Source organism: Gymnogyps californianus, chromosome 2 (genome assembly GCF_018139145.2).
Source record: "Gymnogyps californianus isolate 813 chromosome 2, ASM1813914v2, whole genome shotgun sequence".
Classification (NCBI taxonomy): domain Eukaryota; kingdom Metazoa; phylum Chordata; class Aves; order Accipitriformes; family Cathartidae; genus Gymnogyps; species Gymnogyps californianus.
Genome location: NC_059472.1, coordinates 116,027,493 through 116,047,099, shown reverse-complemented (window position 1 = coordinate 116,047,099; position 19,607 = coordinate 116,027,493). Strand labels below are relative to the sequence as shown.

Sequence of the window (19,607 nt, the reverse complement as noted above, 5' to 3'; positions counted from 1 at the left end):
CCCATATCTTGAAGTGACTGTTACAATGATCTCCCAACACAAAAATGAGGCTGAAAGAGTTGAAATGATCATCGGCTGCATGAGAAGGAGCACAGCCACTAGAAATGGGAAAGCAGTATTTCCCTGAGATTTTGGCTGAATAGTCTCCCCAGGTCTGGACCTGATATTGCAGTGAGGTATGCAGAAGTACTCCTGAACCAGGGAAAAACACTGGATAGGAGACTTAATGATGCATGTTACATACTGTGTCTGGCAATTGGGTAAACTGGTCACTCACCAAAAAGTTATTTCATAATCCATTCTCTCCCTCTTTTCACTGTGAAAGAAAATGGATTAGGAAAAGGTTTCCAAAGATTTTGAGTGATGGGAGCAGACTTTGCAGAAGTCCGCAGATGCTCAGAGAGTTTCGGGAAGCTTTTCATGGCGAAAAGTTTGGGTGCTGGAGGACGCCTACTGAAGTTGGTTCCCTGTAGGTATCCTGCTGGTACCTACCTGAATAGCATGGTGCTACTTTGCTAGGCAGGATGGAGAAGAGAGGCTGTCTTGGCTGCTGAAAGCGCCTATGCTTTCTGGCAGATCTGGGGGTGAGAAGCAGGCTGCACAGCTGCCTGAGGATGCGCAGCAAAGAGCACTAACTTACTCTGATATCCAGTTTCTCTTAAACATTTGTAGCACCTGATCAAAAGCTTTACAGGGAAGGAGGAAATACACTGTGTGTTTGGTCTGAAACACATTGCCAGGAAGATGACTGAGCTACCTGACAACTTTTAGGAAATATTAAATGAGTTCATATTCAATTGTGGTTTTGTGAAGTTGTATTTTAGGGCACAGATGTTTTGCTTCCACCCATACTGTCAAGCAATAAAAATTTGGATGATCAAAAGGTTGTATTAAATAAAAGCAAAACAAACAAAAAACCACCCCAAACTTTCCATCTTATTAGCTGGTGTGATTTCCCCCTCCCCGTGTGTTAGTTTCTGAGCCTTTAAGGTGTAATTGGGTCATACTTTCTGTTTTCCTCAGTACAGTCCCCAAATTGCAAAAATCATATAGACTTAAAAGGGAATTGGTGTTTCCTCAGTAAGCGTTTTTGGAGTAATGGGGTTTGAGGTTCTCAAGCGATCCACTGGTTCCAGACATGGGGGCTAAATGAAATACTGAATGTCGTACGGGTGGGCAGCACTCTTTGTAAGCATGCATTTGTGTGTCTGTTTTCTTGCACATGGTTGTTAGCACATAGATGGGTGTACTGTGTGGCCAGGGTCAACCCACCAATATAGGATAGATATTGTAGGTTGTTTTGTTTGGGTATTTTTGCAGAAGATGCCTAAATAGTTAGAGTACTCAAGTTAGTGATAAGGTCTTCAGAAGTACTCAGTGTCTCTTCAAAAAGGCTATGCAAATCCCATTTTTACCACTTAAAATTAAACTTGAGTTGCGGTTAGGATTTGAAGGTGTAAATTAGGTAACCAGTGTCGTAATAGTGAATAAGTTCCTGATTTTACATGGGTTTGTAATAACAATTATAAACCATGCTTTGACTGGCATAAATTAAGATCTTACTCCAGTACTGAAAATAAGCATGATAAATTCACTCCGTTACATGCATGAACACAATTTGGTATATTGTGTAGACTCTACTACTGACAGTATCAGGGCTAAAAAAGCTCAGCAGAGAAGTAAATGTGAGTGTTATTAATTTAGGACTCTCAGTGAATTCATCTCATGTATCTGCTGGATTCCTGTAATTATGTACTGTATTAGTATATTGACAGTATACTGCATCTTACTCAAAAGTACATATTATTTTCTTCCATTTTCAAGCATTCATCTGCAAATTCATAAACTAATGCAACAGATTTCCCCAGAATAACCACAATGTCTCTGCTTCCTTATAGCAAATGCATTATACGGTTACAGGGAACTTTAAAGCTGTGAATGTGGAACTTGCACTGACTTCCATCAGAGGACCAGACCCAAATCTTTGCAGAGTCAACTTCTTCTCTACCCAAATGATTAGAGCATTTGGTTCCGCTTACTGGTTTTAAACATTGTTTGCCATCTGTATCCTACTAATAATACATTTTTGCAACAGATGTTAAAAAAGAAAATGCAGTAAACAGTATTGAAGAAAAAACAAACACACGTATAAATATCATTGGACTCTGGTATCTTCTTTAAAATAGTTCATTTACATTTCTTTCAACTAAATGTCATTTTCTGATTTTTGATGTTTGAGGGAGGCCTGCAGGTTGGCCTGCCTGAAGATATTTCTTGCTGTGGTATCCTATTTCTCACTTGACGGTCTTCCCTCAGGCTTTGCATACTTATTAACTGAGCTGGTCATGCTGTTTGCAACCTCACTGGTAACGGTGACCCAGAGTTGCAGTGACAACTGGGAGGGAAGGACCTTCTCATGGTGCTGGTAGTACTGTGGCGCTCCGTAATGCTCTGCACATTTGCATAGTCTCTCCGCCTGAGGAAATTTCTCTTCAGCTGGAGATTAATCATCTACTGGGCTTGTAGATTAATTTTATTAATAGGCACATACCGGATCATTAGTTTAGGCTCGTGGCTTGACCTCACACTTCTCCTATTCTCTTCTGACAAGTGGAAACATTTTATAAATAGTAAATGAAGTGAAAATGGGATTAAAAAATGAAAATAATGCCATGAAGTATGAAAACCATGTTGTTGTTTAAATAAGTTAGTAGTTGGAGGAGACATTTTCTCAAATTGCTTTTTCAAGCTTTTTTTCCTCTCTAATTTTTGATTACTTTTTTTTTCCTCTGCATTTTAAAATCCCAGTTATTTATTATGCCTGGTACATAGCTTACTAGATGCTCAGCAGATAGTTTACAACTATAAATTTTACACTGATAGTACAATTGCAGAAATTTTGTTTGTGCTTTGGGATGTAAAACCAGAAAAATAACATTCCTCAGCTGGTCCTGTCAAAGCAGAATATTTGAAGGAATGAATCTTCATTTCTGGCTGTGCAGGCACAGTGCTTATTAATGGGAGCAAAGGCAGAACAACTCACCTAGAAATCCATTAACGGGGCTTTGTAGCCTTTCTGTTTATGAGGAAACATCACTAATGACCCATTAGGTTAGAAAACTATACAGAGAGCCATGCACCTCTCGGCTTTCCTAAAAGAAGGCTAGTAGGGCATCTGGAGAGTCTGCTGACTTTCATGTGTTGGGCCCTATATCTGTTAGTGCTAGCACCTATGGATGATGGACAAAGGTTTCTTGAATTCTCAAAATCTGTGGAAATCGGGCCGGTATGTTTTGTCGCTTTGTCACAGAAATGCGAATTGTGAGCAGAAGTGGGAGCCCTTCAAATTCATACAGAAAGAGGCTCAGGAGAGCTGCTGTCTCTTAATATTTTATTTCTAACAGTTCATTACAAATGTTTCCTGCACATCTGACAATGAATTATAATGGACTGTAATTATGGCATGAATATGTGTTGTATTTTGATTTGAAATCCATTGCTAATTAGTTAAGTGCAAATCTGCACAACAAAATAGTGGCTGATTTACATGTCTGGTTTAGTTTTCCATTCTGAAATAAGATGAAGCTGAGGTTTTTATTTTAGTGTTTGTAGAGGACTTTTATTTACAAAGTCACTGACTTCTGTAAATTCTACCTTTTGATTTCTTCACAATTGGTCCATTAATGTCAGTGGAAGCTTCACATCTTGTTTATGTAGGTCTCTAGACATGAGCATCTTCTACCAGTACTGCTGTTAGCAGCTCCTTCAGCACGGAGTATAAGGTTTGCGTTCCCTGATAGAAACCTCACAGCGTGACACAGCATATTACTGCTTTTAAAAAACAGCTTGTGCGTTAGCAGCACCTCAGTTGGGTGATAGCAGTGTATGAATCCTAGGTCAGTTCTCAAGGCCATTGTCACCCTATTGACATCAGTGGGGCTTAAAACATTATGGGTTTGGGTCTGGGAGTGGTGCAGGCTGGAGTGTTATTTATTGACAGCTATGAGGTTTTGGCAGTGACCAGCTCAGTGAAATGAGATGCTTCTTAAAATTTGCTTTTTGCGCAAGGTAAGGTGACATGAGATGCTGCTTTTTGCGCAAGGTGAGAACGTGGAACAGCTTCCTACCAGTTTACAAACCTGAAAATGTCGAACTTTTAACCAGTGGGGTTTGGCTTTAAAAAATAAATAAATAAATGTCTGGATGGGTTTAAATCAGTGAACTAATTGATACTCTTATGATTGTTCTGGAGTATTCTCCCTGCTTAATGGTGATGAGATAGTATTTTCTTTAAGCAAAACACCATCAGTCCCTCCCGTTACTGGTTTTGTTTATTAGGAGTGAGGAAGCTCTTGGTTTTGTTTTTAAGATTTCTATCAGTTTTTTCCTTACTTTTAAAGGTGGATAGGCTTCACTAAGCGGCAGCATTGCCGGAGGTCACAGCTACTGAAGGAAGCAAATTAACATACAGTATGTTAATTTGTTTTCCCTGTCCTTCAGTCACAGTGAGGAGAGTCTAAATATTTCAGTGACTGAGACTTTGGATTCCCGCTCCTTGCTACACAACAACAACAAAAGCTATTTATAGCAATAACAGTTAGCAGCGATACAGCAGCCTCAGACAGCTATAGGCAGTGTCTCACCATGACCACAAATGTTAACTGCTTTTGCACTGAATGCCTCTGTGAAAACAAAGAGCACTAAGAAATAAAGATCAAAGCAAAACCAAAAGAAAGATTTTTTTATTGCTATGTTTTACTTTGCTGGCAGACCAGAGCAAAGGTTTTCTGAACATTTAAAAGATGAAAAAGGTGAAGAATCCCAGAAGCGATTTATCTTGAAGCGAGATAACTCTAGTATTGATAAAGAAGACAATCAGGTTGGTTCTCGGTTCGAGAGTTGCTGAAATTTGTTCTGTTTTTGAAGGTGGGCTGACTGATGTTATTGTTGTTCTTTTGTTGTTGCTCTCCTCCTCCTCCTCCCCTGCCCTCCTGCCCCCATCCCCACCTCCTTTGGCGTACATACCACTGTGGGTAGCATCAAGCCCCAGCGTGGCCGCTTCAGCCGTGGCAGTGTGTGGGTTTGCATGGGTGGTTTGCTTGGCGCAGGACTTGTTGCATGCCCACGGGAGGGGGAATGCCGGCCGCTCCGGGCTGCGTGGAAGGCTGTCAGTCGCATTTCTCAATGTCTCGCCTAACTATGGCAGTTGTTCCGCTCCCTTACAGCTTCCTCCTTCTGCTGTACCCATTCAGAGTTGAATTTCAGTATGGACTAATGATAAACTGATGTAGCCCAAAAAGGAGAGAGGAAAAAAAAAAAACATTTGAAAAAAAAAAAAATGCCCCAAACAAACGTGATGGTGAGGCCAGGTTGATTTTTTTTTTTTTTAAACCATCCTAAATTAAGTTTTGACCCAAAATAAATCAGTTTCGTCTTTTAGTTCCCTCCCTCCTCCTGTGCCCTCACCACCTTTTACTGTCTGTGTAACTTACTTGCTTGTTGTGCATGTACTGTGGCAGACGTTCCCCCTCTGTGTTGCCTGTGCCATAACACTACCTTACCTTAGGTGAGCCCGATGAGTAGGGGAGCGCCAGGGAAATGTGTGTGTTTGTGCTGCCTTTAAAAGCGGGTGTTGTGCTGTTTCAATCCAGTGCAAGCTGTGTATGTGGAATATATTAACAAAAAAAATCAAAAAGGGTTCTGATGTGAATTGCTTTTATGAGAAAATTCTCACAGGTAAGAAGACAGCGTATGCTTTCTTTGCTTAGGTTATATTTGTGGAGGGACCTGCCAGTGAGTCTCTCATTGCCACTCTCCTTCATGTTTTCAGTAAAGGACTGATTCTTCCTTCCTTTTTTCTCCCCCCCCTTTTTTTTTTTTCCCCTTGACTTTCAGTTGTACATAGCAGCCTTGCCAGTTATGCTGCATCCGAGTTGGCTTTGAAAACAAACCCCAAGCATTTTCGGGGTGTGGTGAACATGGGGAACAGCCAAAGAAAAGCAGCATGACCTACCTCACCAGGTGCTGGGGTGCAGGGGGAGAAGGAGCAGTACTTGAAACCCAGTTGCCAATGAAGCATTTCTTGCTGGGGGTCCTCTTCTCCTGTCCTCCCTCCCACAGCACAGCCATTTCCTGCATTGCGGTTTACTGAGAGGCACAAATGGCCCTTCTTTTCCCAGCAAAACTGAAGTCGAGGGTTTCTTATGGTGTGGAAATGGTTAAAACTGTCGTTCCGAATATTTGGGACTTCTCCTCCTTGTACACATAGACTTTGGTGGGTTTCTTCTAGGGTTTGCAGTTTAGGTCTTGCAGCCTAGTTTCCCTCTTTTCTTCCTTGATTTTGTAGGTGGCGCAGCACTGCCTGCCCTCCTGCTCCTCGCAGCTGGTAGGAGAGTCGAGAAGTTTTAGCAGTCGAGAGCAATGGCACTTAGGCTTGCGGTGAGAACACCCAATTTTAGGACAGCGGGTCCACAGAAGCCGTGCAGAAAGCCTTGTTTCGGCTGCCCGCTCTACAAACCCATGTGCAGTATCTAACTGGAAACCCTCGGGTGCCCGGCCTCGCAGGGCGCTTCATGCAGGAATGACAGCTATCGTTTTCATGCTTCATTTGTTTAAGTGAACATTTATTATTCTCAGCTGACAGTTACTTAACGGCAGTTTTTAACGGCTCAACTTATATAACCCTCCTGGTTTTCTTTCTGCTCAGCAAAACAGAATTCTTCCATTTAGAGATGACAGACGAAGTAAATCAATTGAAGAGAGAGAAGAGGAGTATCAGAGAGTGAGGGAGAGAATATTTGCACAAGATGTGAGTAGTTGTTTTAATTGCCTCTTTAGTGCCATACCTTCGCCGGTAGTCAGACAGTCTTGCCCCCCTCCAACACGAACACCGCAGCTGGACTTGCCCTGTGGAGCTGGAGGCGACAGGGAAGGGCGATTGGCGCAGAGGGTCCGAGAGGAGCTTGAGAGGTGTGGAGGTTGGCTTCTGGAGAAGGAGGTGATGTGAGTTGCAGGGAGAAGGGTAGAGGAGAGATCAGGCCCAGCATGTTGTCTGGGGAGTGGTTATCCTGTTTCTTTGAATGTTCGTGTTCGTGTGGTCTAGGTTTCCTTCTTTTTTCCTTCTCTTTTGCCAACCAAAGAGCAGTGATTTAAATGGACACTCTCAATTTTAGATAGCTGTGTTATTTCATATTTGTTTCGAGCTGGATTAAATTTTATAAGTGTCCTTCTGCAGAGCCTCCTCATGGTTTTGTTTCTTTGGACCAGTGCTGTGTAGCACTAAGATACTAAGAACAAAGAAAAGCCAGAGGTTAAACATGGAGTTGCACGGGTTTTTTGAAATGACTGATTAAGGAGCTGTATTTCTGCCATCAGAAAGAGTCGGTCACATTGTTAATGATTTTATTCTGAAAGGAATAAAATGAAATAGGCATTATAATTCTTGCCTTTACCAAAAAATCAGAACTTCCATAACAAGCTACATTGCTAGAGGAAAACATTTAAATAGGAAACATCTGTGAGCAATACCTCATGTTCCTGAAAAAGGAAGAAAATAATGATTTGCTATAATACTGTAATGACAGGGTCCTAAAAGGAAAAAAAGAAAAAGTCAATGTTTTATTGTTTTATCTCGCATCTCAATGGGAGCTCTGCCACTTAGAGGAATATGGGAATAAACCCAATTAAAACTATTACTGAAAATCATATTTGGCAGTGTCCTTTTAAATTAAAACTGTTCATATGTTGCAGGGCTAATAGTAGTATTTTAGGTATCCTTTTATTTTGCTCTGGTTTTGGAGTTGCACACATCCAAGTTATTTTTCTTTAGCAGAATACATTGTATAGTTTTAAGGTGTGTGTTGTCTCACTTGTGATAAGTAATTTTGCTTTTTAGTAAGTAGCTTGCCACATCTAAATGTTTTTGGCCTCGCTTTTTTTTCTTGACTGAGACAATTCCAGTAAAAGCTGAGGCCCTTCAGTTTACTTTTTGCTTTCAGCGTGTGGGTCTGATGTAACTACTGTCACAGTAGATATGGTGGAGTTACCGAGTCGTTCAAGGGCTGCCAAAGCCTCTTTGCAACCTGTTTCCTATATGAAAGTTGCTGTTGCTGGCTTATTACAAAGGAGCTTGTGCAAAACCAAAAAATCTTTGGGTTTTGAAGCAGACTTCAAATGAGGCAAAATGTTGTTTAAAAATACCATATGGAAAGTTGTTGCCAAAATAATGCAGTTTCTGTCACAAGCAGCAGCTAGAAATGCCAGGCTGGGAAGTGGAGGTGGCTGGAAAAGTGTGCTGAAACTCGCTCCACAACGTGCTGCTGTCTTTATCTTTAGATACTTGAGTTTTAAAGACAGGCAAGCAGTGAGCATTTTAATTGCCCACAGCAGGAGGTTGTTGTGGTCCATTGGGTTAGCATCTCCGAGTGGCAAGACCTAAGTAACAGTGTGGTTTGTGGCAGGCATTTTAAATGGATTGGGAGTGAGCATTTTTAAAGATCAGCAATGTTAGATATCTCTCCCTCTCTCTCTCATATCCACTCATTTGCTCTCTCTCTCTGCTATTGCAGGTGTTAGTGAGCATCGTAGTGCAGTGAATTTCAGCAAGCTGTACTAATAATATTAACAGGAATATATCTTAGCTGAGCTTTTTTGGGTGGAGCACTCCTCACAGATATGAGGTGGTTTTAGGACGATGTCAGTGGTTGTGGTGGTGGTCAATGTAATTTTTTTTCAATTTTAGGAAAGAGAGCAATGGCTTGCTATTATAGGTAGCTACTTACTGCATGTAAGACTTTATAGTTTTAAAGCCCTCTGCAATCGTTAATTAATCCAATTCTCCCCAGGTTTCTCTGAGGTAGGTACCTAAGCCTTGTCATCCTGCAAATTATAGATGTAGAAAGAGAGACAAGGAGGGATTAATCAAGTGGTATTTTTATTATCTCTATACTGTTTACACTGCTGTAGTCAAGCCTTTATCAGTGCCTTGCTTATGGACCTTAGCAAATGGATTATAGATATTTTACTTCTAATTAGAGTATGCATGAAGAGAGCTTGCATGAGAGGTCTCCAAAGGGCAGCTGTGAAGGTCAAGAGTACTGCCGTAACTTGTTGCACCTAGGACCCCCTCTCTAAACGTGTTTGAGGTACCCAAAACTCTTTGGATAACATATCAGCCCAGGAGTCAGAACTTTGAAAGTTAGAAGGAAAAGGCAGTCTGGTTACAGGGGCAAAAAATTCTGTGCATGTTTCAAGTGCTGTGAAAAATGTCTTAACCTGGGCCCCACATACCAGCCAACAGAAAGCTTGCTTGTCGTTCCTTTGATTTTGCAGCACTCCAGTGTGCCAGATATCTTCATTTCCAAGTGGGAAGGTTTTAACAAAATAAATGTGTTCATGAATAATGCCATCATTATGATAGTCCTCATGATGATTAGTCTGATATTAGTCAGTTTAAATTATACTTTCTGGCAAGTTTTTCATCTGCTGTGTTGGCTATCATAAATTTTGACATGGGGAGCTGGAGGTTTTAATGACTCCTGTCATGTGTAGAGTCATAGCAAGTGGCAGGGATTGAGAAGCATGTTAATGTGATATCTTAATAAAAGGATTGGTGAAGAAATAAATAGTTAATAAATGTGATTGTTCCAGCTCACTGAAATAACTACAAAATGCACCTCAAACTTTTCAGGCTGCTAACAGTAAAACAGTGCTGCATGAGCTCTGTTATGCTCAAAGCTATTTTCAAGGTTATTCTTTAATTGCAAAGCCTACAACCTTGTTTTTTAAAACATGTTTTTATTGGAAACTTAGTTTTACAACAATTTGTGAATTTTACAACCAAGTGCACTGGAGCAGAGGACCTGGAGTATCTGGGTCTTGCAAAGAAGTTTTTTTTGTCTGAACTGTTTTAGTTGTTTTTAGCAGGTTGAAAAGTAATTGTCCAAGAAAGATAAAGAACAATCTAAAAGAATAAAAAAAAGTATATGTTGTTCTTTCCTTGTGCATTAATTCACATTGTAGATTTAACTGAGAATCCCAAATGTGTGCGTAAATGGTACACTACGTTTGGCTTTTAAGCATGCAGAAAATTGATTCTAAAGACTAGCAATCAAATTACGTGGGGGAAATTTCATTTTTCAAGGTTAACACAATGTATAACCTCATGAGTTAGAATCACATAAGGACCATCCATTGTTCATAAATGTATTCTCTAGTAATCATTGTGTATTCACTGAGAAATGTAGCTGTTTTATTACCTACACAAATGCTAGAATTGCCCATGGTACACGTGGAACTTATTAAAGGAAATACACTATGCTTTTTATTTTTTGTTGTTAATTGTAATGGCTATTTTTGACTAAGGAGTGTATTCTGAAAAGCCAGATCTTTAGATAAAATAAATCATGATTCCTCTACTTAAGAAAATACTGAGGATCTTTATCGCTCTGATTAAAGCAAGTCACAAAAGAAATAGTTGAAAAGATGGCTTCAGCCTGTCCTATCCTTCTAGTAGGAAAAGATTAGGAAGAAGAGGGTTTAAAATTAATAAAAACAAAACAAAGACACGCCTCGTGTTGGCTACCATAAACCCGTAGGTACTAAAACTCCCGTACTGCTGTACAGAGCCTTTGTTTGTGGCTGCAGATCAAGCAATAAGCATTAGTTGGAAGCCTGAGATCTATCACATCTTGTTAACTGATGTGAAAATGATTACCTGATGGTATCCACTGCAGGATATTGCTGCACGTTAATAGTTATCTGTGTTGGCTAATGTAATTAAAAACGGGAGCAGCAACCCCCAGTGTACCTAGTGCACTGGCAGAGCTGATGCATGTTTTCTAGTTGAGACTTTAAAAGGTTCTGGGAAACTGGAAGAGTGAAATACTCGTTTCATAAATGACAATTAGTCATAGAGAGCACCCTAATGGAAATCTTGCATGCAGAGGTCTCCGAGGAGGCAAATTTGTAGGTAATCTTACATAAGTTTTTTCCTTTTGTAGGTTTGTTGTCAGTGTCTTTGAGTATACAAGAGCCAAGTGTTTTAAGAATGTTTTTGACAACAGCTGTGCTGTGTACTTAAGCTTTCCTGGTGCTTTAAATAGAGCATTATTGATGCTATAGATCAGCAAAGTGAGTCCTGACCTTGTAGTAGCTAAATTGCTATCCAGAGCTGCTTAGCCATCTGATTTTTAACAGTAAGAATAACATAATAAAAAAGTGCCTGTCTTCTCTGCCTCTCAGCCTCTCACCTGTACTGAAAAATAGTTTCCAGGGATTCTGTGGCCCTGTGCCAGCATCATCAGCCAGGAAGACAAATGGAGTTATTACGGACCCTGTCTTTAAGTCTGTAATGCAGTTGATAGTGGTTCCCATCAAGACACTGAAAAGGGAGCAGACCTCTCCACTTGCTTGATAGAATAAATATCTGGGATTTATATTTTACTTTATGCCTCAGTCTCTTTAAAAACTTGAAAAGATAAAATTAAAAAAAAAAAAATCCAGACAGGTACACGCCCCTTTGCTTTTGTAACTTTGTGGGGACACAGACCAGTACTCTGGTCTAAGCAAAGGGTTTTACTCACTTGTTCTGGAAGAGTAGCTATAATGCTGCTTTGGAAATGTGACTGCAGTGAAGTCAATGCACAAATGGCTATCATGAATCTCAAAGTGAACACACAGCCCCACAGTTGAGGCTGTACAAGCCCATGGGGTGATTTCACTGTGCTCATAGGTAGACTATGCTGAAGTCTGCACAGCCACATTTGTTAATGAAACCTTGTGAGTAAGGTACATAAAATGAGAGAAGAGGCAGTGTCGTAGTTGTACAAAGGATCCCAGTGGTTTTAGGTGGAACAGTTTGTGTCTCCTCTCGGCCTGGGGTAAAACCCTAGGTCTGCTGTAGCTGGTGGGAATTTGGTCCCTGGCAATGGAGAACTTGCTCCTGGTATCCTGAGGCTTTGTGCTAAGGAGAGACACACTTGCCACCAATGCAGCCCAGAGCCTTGCGTGTTTGGTTGGAGTGCAGGATGGGAGCTCGCCTGGGAAGCCCATGGAGCTGTCAGAGGTTCCCTGATGTGGATGCTGGGTGGGTGAATTACAGCTTTAACAAGAAACCGCATTGCCTTCTCGGGGCTAAATTCCTTCCTTGTGTAAATTGATGGGGTGGCAGTGGCTGCAGTGCCAAGGGAAAACTTTGCCCATGCATCTGCTGGAGCACTGGGAATGAGCAGGGTGTTGCTTCTGGTGTTGGCCAGCGCTCTTTTGAGTAGATCAGTAGCTCACCCTTTTCAAAACAGAAACATCCCAAATACCCGCATATCCCATACCATTAAAATTTGACACAGCTAATGATGGCATTGCATTATTCTTTGAGCTGAGTCCCATTGTTACAGAAGTAATGGGCATGATCTCTGGTGCCCTCCTCCCTTTGCCTGCCTTTTGTTTAAATTCAGTGCAAGTACTGACTATCTTTTCTTCTGTACCTCATGGAGATATAATCCAGTGACAGCTACAAGGCACTTTGTGTAGTGAACATGAAATAGGAGGGAAATGAAAAAATCAAAGAGGGAGAATTATTCATGGGAAATTGAGCACAGCTTCATTTCTCTGCATAAAAAATTAAGTAATGCTAAAAGAATTATACACTTGCCCATAGGATTTATTTCTTCCAAGCCCTTCACCTTTCTCGTGATCTAAGTCCTCCAGCAGAGACCCTTTTTGCAATAGACTATTATTGTTGTTAATATTATTATTAAGATGATTATCATCATTTTATATCTAAATGCGGGTATGACTGTTTCCTCTCCAACTGTAAAATGTGAAATCACACAGTATTTCTAAGTACTGCAGTATCTTCTCTCCCTTTGAAGAACTTTGTCAATTCTGCATGCTTTCCTCCTGTTTGTCCTTCCTACCTGCAGCTCTGTGCTATTCCGCAATCTTATTGTGAGGCGGTAGGGCAGACCAGTGGAACCTTATATTAAGTAGGAAAAACGTTTTTCCCCTTTGAATTGCCGGTATTTTGCACATACCGCCTTCTTCTGATCTCAGGACTGAGAAGTTTCAGTTTGTTTCCAAACTGAGATGCCTTATTGGCAATGTGTTGTAATGCATGGAATTTATTTTACTGGCCTGACCTTATTCTTGACCTTTTTTCCCTCTTGTCTTCTGCAAATGCAAATGATGCATGAATTGAAATCCCCTTAAGCCTGAACAGGGGAGGTAATTCTAAAATCAAGGAAGGAACTGGAACAGCAGAGCATATCTAGAACGTCTGATACAATGCCTTTTTTATTTTTCAGTCAGTTTGCTCCCAGGAAAACCTTTTTGTGGAAAACAGGTAAAAAATAGCTTGCTTTTTTTTTGTGTTAAACTTAGCTGTTTCTCTTATTATTTTGTCTATCTATAGTTCTATAGTTGTTTATCCTAATGCGAAGACTGTTGAGCAAATTTGTAATCCATATTATCTACAGTGTTTTTGTGCTTTAAGAGGGGGGAAAAGAGATTGCCTTGCAGTGTTGTATCTGAGCAGATAAGGTGTTACTGCTGCTTTCCCAAGACCTTGCATTTCAGCTTAAAAAGCAGATTGTGGGAGGGAGGGGGAGCCCACCTAGGGTTTCATTTCAAATGACCAATCTGTCTCTGGAGTGCCTTTAGAATTTAACTTATTGATCTTTAAAAAGCACTCTAGCAGTGGCTGGATGAAGGTATTTATGAAACACTACACTTGTGTTTCTGTTGTTTAACCTGCTCTCCTGTGGGGCTGAGCAGTGACACTGACTTCACTTGCTGCTTGTGACGGCTCACAAGTCCCCCAGACTAGACCTGCTTTACTGCTGCATTGTGGTAATGAAATGGTGATATCTGAGCCAACTGTTACTTTGCATTACTGCGTGATAGTTCTTATGGATGTTCTTTTTATTATAATAAATCCACTTAAAGCAAAGGGAAGAAGAAACTGTATTTAAGATCTACAAAATATGAAGTGTTAGCTCATAGCAGCCATAAATTAGCTTAACTGTGTTGAAAATCTTAGAAATTGTGCACCTTTATGGCAGATAAGGATTTTAACCAAAATGCTGGGAATTTAACTGGTGAGTGTTTGAGCAGTACTAGCCCAAGTCTGTCCTGTGCAGGTTTAAAAACTGTTTATCCTCCTCTTGATGAAGGGGAGGTTCTTTCACAGTATTTCTATCTCTGTCCATCTTTACGTCTGTCAGATGCATTTATGGGTAAGGCTGTTCCCATAGAAAATGACTCCACAAACCAGCTTTTCCGATGGACAGTCCTGTAAGTGGAATGAGGGAAGGCCCTCAGGAGCTAATGGCCCCTGTCATCTAACCACCTCGTATTCTGAGAGCCAAGGATATTTCCTCAGCTGCTTCTTCTGTATCATGACTATGGAGATATGTTTTATCAAAATAAATCAAAATTGCAACAGAGGAACCTGAAAAGCAAAAAGCAGATGCTCCCATAAACCTACTTTTCCCTCTCTGGAGAGATTGGGACAATAAACATCACGTAGTTGTTCACATTCCCATCAGTATGGAAAGTGCTCAGACACTGTGCTGCTGAGGGTAGGGGGGGCACTTCTATGGGATAAACCATGAACTTCATAGCCTGGCCTCCACTGGTTTATGCATTCAATCCCACACCTGTATGCAGGAGAATGTGGCCAGTTCTGGTGTTTGCACATGGTTCGCTTTGCTTGAACCCGTGAGCTGGCTGACCAGCTTTCCTGGTGTGAGGATGCATACTCAAGTGGAAACCAGTAAAAGGCCAGATTGGAAGTTGGGCTTCTGTTACTGTCAGGAGGGAGACTTCAGTTGCGTTCCTCAGAACCCTGCTTTTTCTTGCTGCATGCCTTACAGCCTTTGATCAGGTGAAGCACTTAAATTTGTACTTAGCTCTGTGCACATGAGCAATCTCGTTGATTTGCTGTGTTGAAAGTTAGGTATGTGTTTAAGTGCTTTGCCTTTCTTTTTCATCAGAGAACCTGAGCATTTCTCTCAGCTGCAGAGATTTCCAAGCGACTTAATGCTTAAAATTATATATGCAGTATTTTTCTGGCTTGCATTTTTTATGTTCTTATTAGGTGATATTTTTATGAATTTTCTTTCGAATGTGGATGTATGGTTTCTTGGCTTCTGAGAATTACCTTGCTTGGTAATAGGAAATGTTAAATGGCCTTCAGCCTCCCTGGCTGACATTTCTTATATTCAGTTGACTGTGCACAGTTGGGGGTGGGGGGTGGGGGGCAATTTTAGCCTTGTTTTTTTTTTAAACTATGAATCTAGCACAAGTCGGAAGGTGTTGCTAGAAATTAAATATAGCTTTACAGATCAGATAAATTTGAATTACCATGTCTGTTACCATAATCTTTCTTTTCATTTTTCAGTAGGCTGTTGGAAGACAGTAGTATATGCAATGATACCCATAAGAAAAGACAGCTGTTTAGGTTTGTATGACTTTATTTAATATTCATTTCCCAGTAACTCTCACTCGTGATTCTATCTGTGTCCTCGCTGAGGGAGACCTTGATGGGTGTGGGTATGTCATTTTTCTGGTTGGCAAGGAGCATGGAGAACAGAGTTCTTACCCCGCTCATCCCACGCTCTCTGAATGGGGAGGTCACAACGGGACCCTTTCCTTTGGTTTTACAGATCATTGGCTCAGGAACCATATGAGATTTTCAGCTGCCCAGCTGCTCGGACTGCCACAATTTGGGGGTGACTGTGACTGGTGGAAGTTCATCTTGCACTAGTATATACGACAGGCACGTTTCACAGACTAGTGCCCAGACTGACCTTTTTTCCTTTCGTTGGTTTATTAAAAGCTGAAGTAAAAGTATGATGAGGTGAAACTGATTGAAGTTCCCTTATCTAAAGCAGCAATGTGTTGAAACTTTTTCTCTGTGAACTTTGTCTTCCAAACTCCAATTCTTTCTGCCCAGAGAACATTCAGATGTATCCCATGTCCCAGGCCATAGGGAATCAGTAGGAGTCAGTCCATATTTTCATGGAGAACTTCTTTGTCAGTTGACACACTGGATCAGTGGAAGACTCAAGCTGGTGGTGACAGCGTTCCTCTGAGAGGCTTAGAAAGGCTCTCTTCCCACACCGTGAGCTCCCACAGGTTCAGTTCAAATCAACTAGAGTTGAGCATGCCAAGCTGCTTTTAAAGTCAATCAGCTGCCACAAGTCTTAAGCAGAGCGGGCAGAAGTAATGGATGCTTTCAGAAGCATGTCCTTCATCCAGTAAGGCATGTGTATAGCTAGGCAGAAGTAGGGTGATCACTGGATGTCTGTATGCATTGGGGTTTGCATATGTAGCAGTGATAGTTCGTGTCACTTCAAACCTATATCATCTATATTACATAATTTTTCATTATGAGGAGAAAAGGATGTGGGATTATTTGACGTGTGGTTGCTGACTGTGCATGTTAGCACAGCAGCCACAGAGGAGATGGCGAGACTGCACCAGATAAGGAGCAGTGCTAGAGCATCTGGAGCTGTGTCCCATGGCCACAGGCAGCAGGCAGAAGAACTTTTCTCCATGCTTTGGGCTAGCCTTGATGATCTAAGAGTCTTGGATTGGGCATGCAGGAGTAAGGAGGCATCTTACACACGGACACTCTTAATAACTAATATCTGTTTGGGTTTGGGGAACAAAAAGCAACTTTGTGTAACCCAAAACTGCAGATAACTGGGATACAAAAACATTCTGTTTCTCTCCCTCTTCCACTAGAATATCAACATAAGAGAATTGTTAATTTCTAAGCACAAGAATGCAAAAGAGTCTGTAAATAATGTACTTTTGTTTTTTTCTTTCCAATTATATCTCAAGGACAATTTCTTTTTAAAATCTTTTTCCTTTTTTTTATGTTGTTGCTTTTGTGCTTTATCTTCATGCTTTCCCACTGGCTGGGTCTAGCAAAGGTCAACAAGTTAATACTGCTCATCACATCTGTGAGAGGCTCTGATCACAGGCAAGGAATGCACTGGCCTGATCCCATCTTTGACACACTGCTCCTTCGCGTCCCCAGTGACACAGCTCAGCAGGTTCTCCAAATAAAAAGCAGGAGCCATGTTCACAAGGAGAAAGGGAACCAAAAAAAAAAGCCCCAGATACACTCCTATCCTTTTGATTGGTAGAAAGAGCTTTGAGCCTGCAAGGTATTACACTGTAAAATAAAACAGAAGGGTGGAAAATGTCTTCCAAAAGCCAGTGGTATTAGCATCACTTGGGATAATGATTGTGGTGCACTAAGCTGTGGTAGGCATGCTGGTTTTTTCATTTTAGCAGCACATTGTAAGCGGTTCGCCATAAATAAGCCAAATTCTCCTCCAAATTCTGCTCACGGTTTACTGTGTTGTTATTCACAGTACACTGGGTGCTCTGCAGCTGTTCAAAGACAGACGGTCTCTACCCAGAGATTTTTGCAATTACTGTATGTGGGGGGGGGGGAAACAACAAAAAAACTGGTGGATCTCTAAGTGCAGCATTAGCACTGAAGAGTTTCAGGTCACACTGGGAGGACATATGTTTAGTGGAAGGCTTTGGATGACTTTACAGAGCAGATGATGAGTAGGGACAAGGTGCAATAGAAATAAGGAGGATGGATATGAAAACAAAGGTAGAGGGCAGGTGAAGTTAGTGAGAAAAACATTACAGGTGATGGACAGCAAAGGGAGAAGTAGTGAGGGGTTTGCTGAGAGAAGAGACCGGTCAACAAGCAACAGAAATGCTACGTCAGTGCTGCGTAATATTGCTACGTCAGCCCTGTCCGGTGAAGTGCTCTTAGGATATATGCGAAAGGGGAGTGGTGGTAAGTGCTGTGCATGTATAAAGATGTATACTCCAAAAAGAGTATAGCAGTATTTACTTGCTGAAGGCAGATGAGTATGGGGTCAAATCCCCTGTTTCAGGCATGTTTTTGTAAATGCAGAGTATTTCCTTTTTCTTTGAGACTCGCTGCAGGGTACCCAAAGATAGACTCTGCCCTGACATGGTTTTGTTTGTGTATAAATCTTTGTTTCCTGATGTCTGTAGGGGTAACAGAGACAGCATGGGGAAGGCATCTGGCAGTCGACAGAGCAGTACAGAGAACGAATTGAAGTGGACAGACCACCAGAGGCCATGGAGCAGCACAGACTCGGACAGCTCAAATCGAAATTTGAAGCCAGCCATAACAAAGACAGCCAGTTTTGGTGGGATAACCGTCCTGACAAGAGGAGATAGCTCGTCAAGTAACAGAAGTACCGGCAAACTGTCTAAAACAGGTAGCTAGTACTGTATTGGGTTTGCAGTACTTGTTGTTGTGCGGTGATAAATGGCTGTACTGGTACTTGCCTGAGTATGGTATATCACAGAAGCACAGAATGGTTTGGGTTGGAAGGGACCTTCAGAGATTATCTAGTCCAACCCCCATGGTTGGACTAGATGATGAATTACGTGAACAGTTGTATTTCCTGTGCATAGCAGATGTGTATGTCTATCTATGTACGCTAGTATCTGGGTACCGATACTGAGTTTTTAGGAATCAAGAAGAAAACCTGGTGCCTGAGGTTTGCAAATCATAGATGAGGTAGGCTTTGTAGAGTATGTGCACGTCCTGTTTAAACACTGTCTGCACTTGTTGTAGCCTGAAAAAGTGGTACTCCTTTCAGACAAAGCACAGATCTTACATTTTTATTAATCTTAATCTTTTTGAATTGTGAAGAATTAGATGTCATATATCTGATGAGAAATCCAAGACCATCTTGAAGTACAGCCTCTCCCTTGCTGCTGGCAGATGAAGCAGTGTGCTGTGGTGGAAGCAGGCAGAAGTGCTGGATTCACAGAGGTCCCACAATCACTCCATTTTCTTGTTTAGTTCCCATTAAATGAAAGCACCACTTAAGGAGACTATGAACCTGGTGGGAATTCTGCATTTATTTGCATTAACTTCATGGGTACATTAACATATGAGTGAGTCACAGGGTCTGGATCTAAGTAATTTCAAGCCATACCATTAAGCTACTCTATTATATTTTTGTGTAAAAGTGCATAATAAATAATGAGCCCATCAGATGATTCCATCAGTTTGGTTCGTTTGATAAATATAGTACAGGACAAGTGGTAATCAATACTTAGCACTTAGTGCTCTTTCAGCTTTAGAGTGTTTTATGGACGGTACTTAATTTAAACCCAGTTTATCAAACCTGGGTTGGTCAGATTTCACTCCTATTCCCAAAACTGTACAGTAGCCTTTTCTGTGATTTAAGATGCTGAGGAATGGAGTTTTCAGAATAAATCGAGAAAACCTTTGACTTGGTAACTACGTTCTGGACCTCCGGATCTTGAACGTAGTTTAAAATTTTATAGAATCATTCAGGTTGGAAAAGACCTTTAAGATCATCAAGTCCAACCATTAAGCTAGTACTGCCAAGTCCACCACTAAACCATGTCCCTAAGCACCACATCTACATGTCTTTTAAATAGCTCCAGGGATGGTGACTCCACCACTTCCCTGGGCAGCCTGTTCCAATGCTTGACAATCCTTTCAGTGAAGAAATTTTTCCTAATATCCAATCTAAGCCTCCCCTGGCACAAGTTGAGGCCATTTC

General features: G+C 41.1%; 1 protein-coding gene across 1 annotated transcript in view; it reads left to right on the top strand.

Moving 5' to 3' along the window:
* ARPP21 (cAMP regulated phosphoprotein 21) overlaps positions 1-19,607 on the top strand; it is a 244,242-nt gene that overhangs the window by 156,218 nt on the left and 68,417 nt on the right. The window contains 5 exon segments of the mRNA XM_050890972.1: positions 4,771-4,879; positions 6,707-6,808; positions 13,302-13,339; positions 15,398-15,457; positions 18,052-18,281. Coding sequence (XP_050746929.1) covers positions 4,771-4,879; positions 6,707-6,808; positions 13,302-13,339; positions 15,398-15,457; positions 18,052-18,281 — 539 coding nt within the window.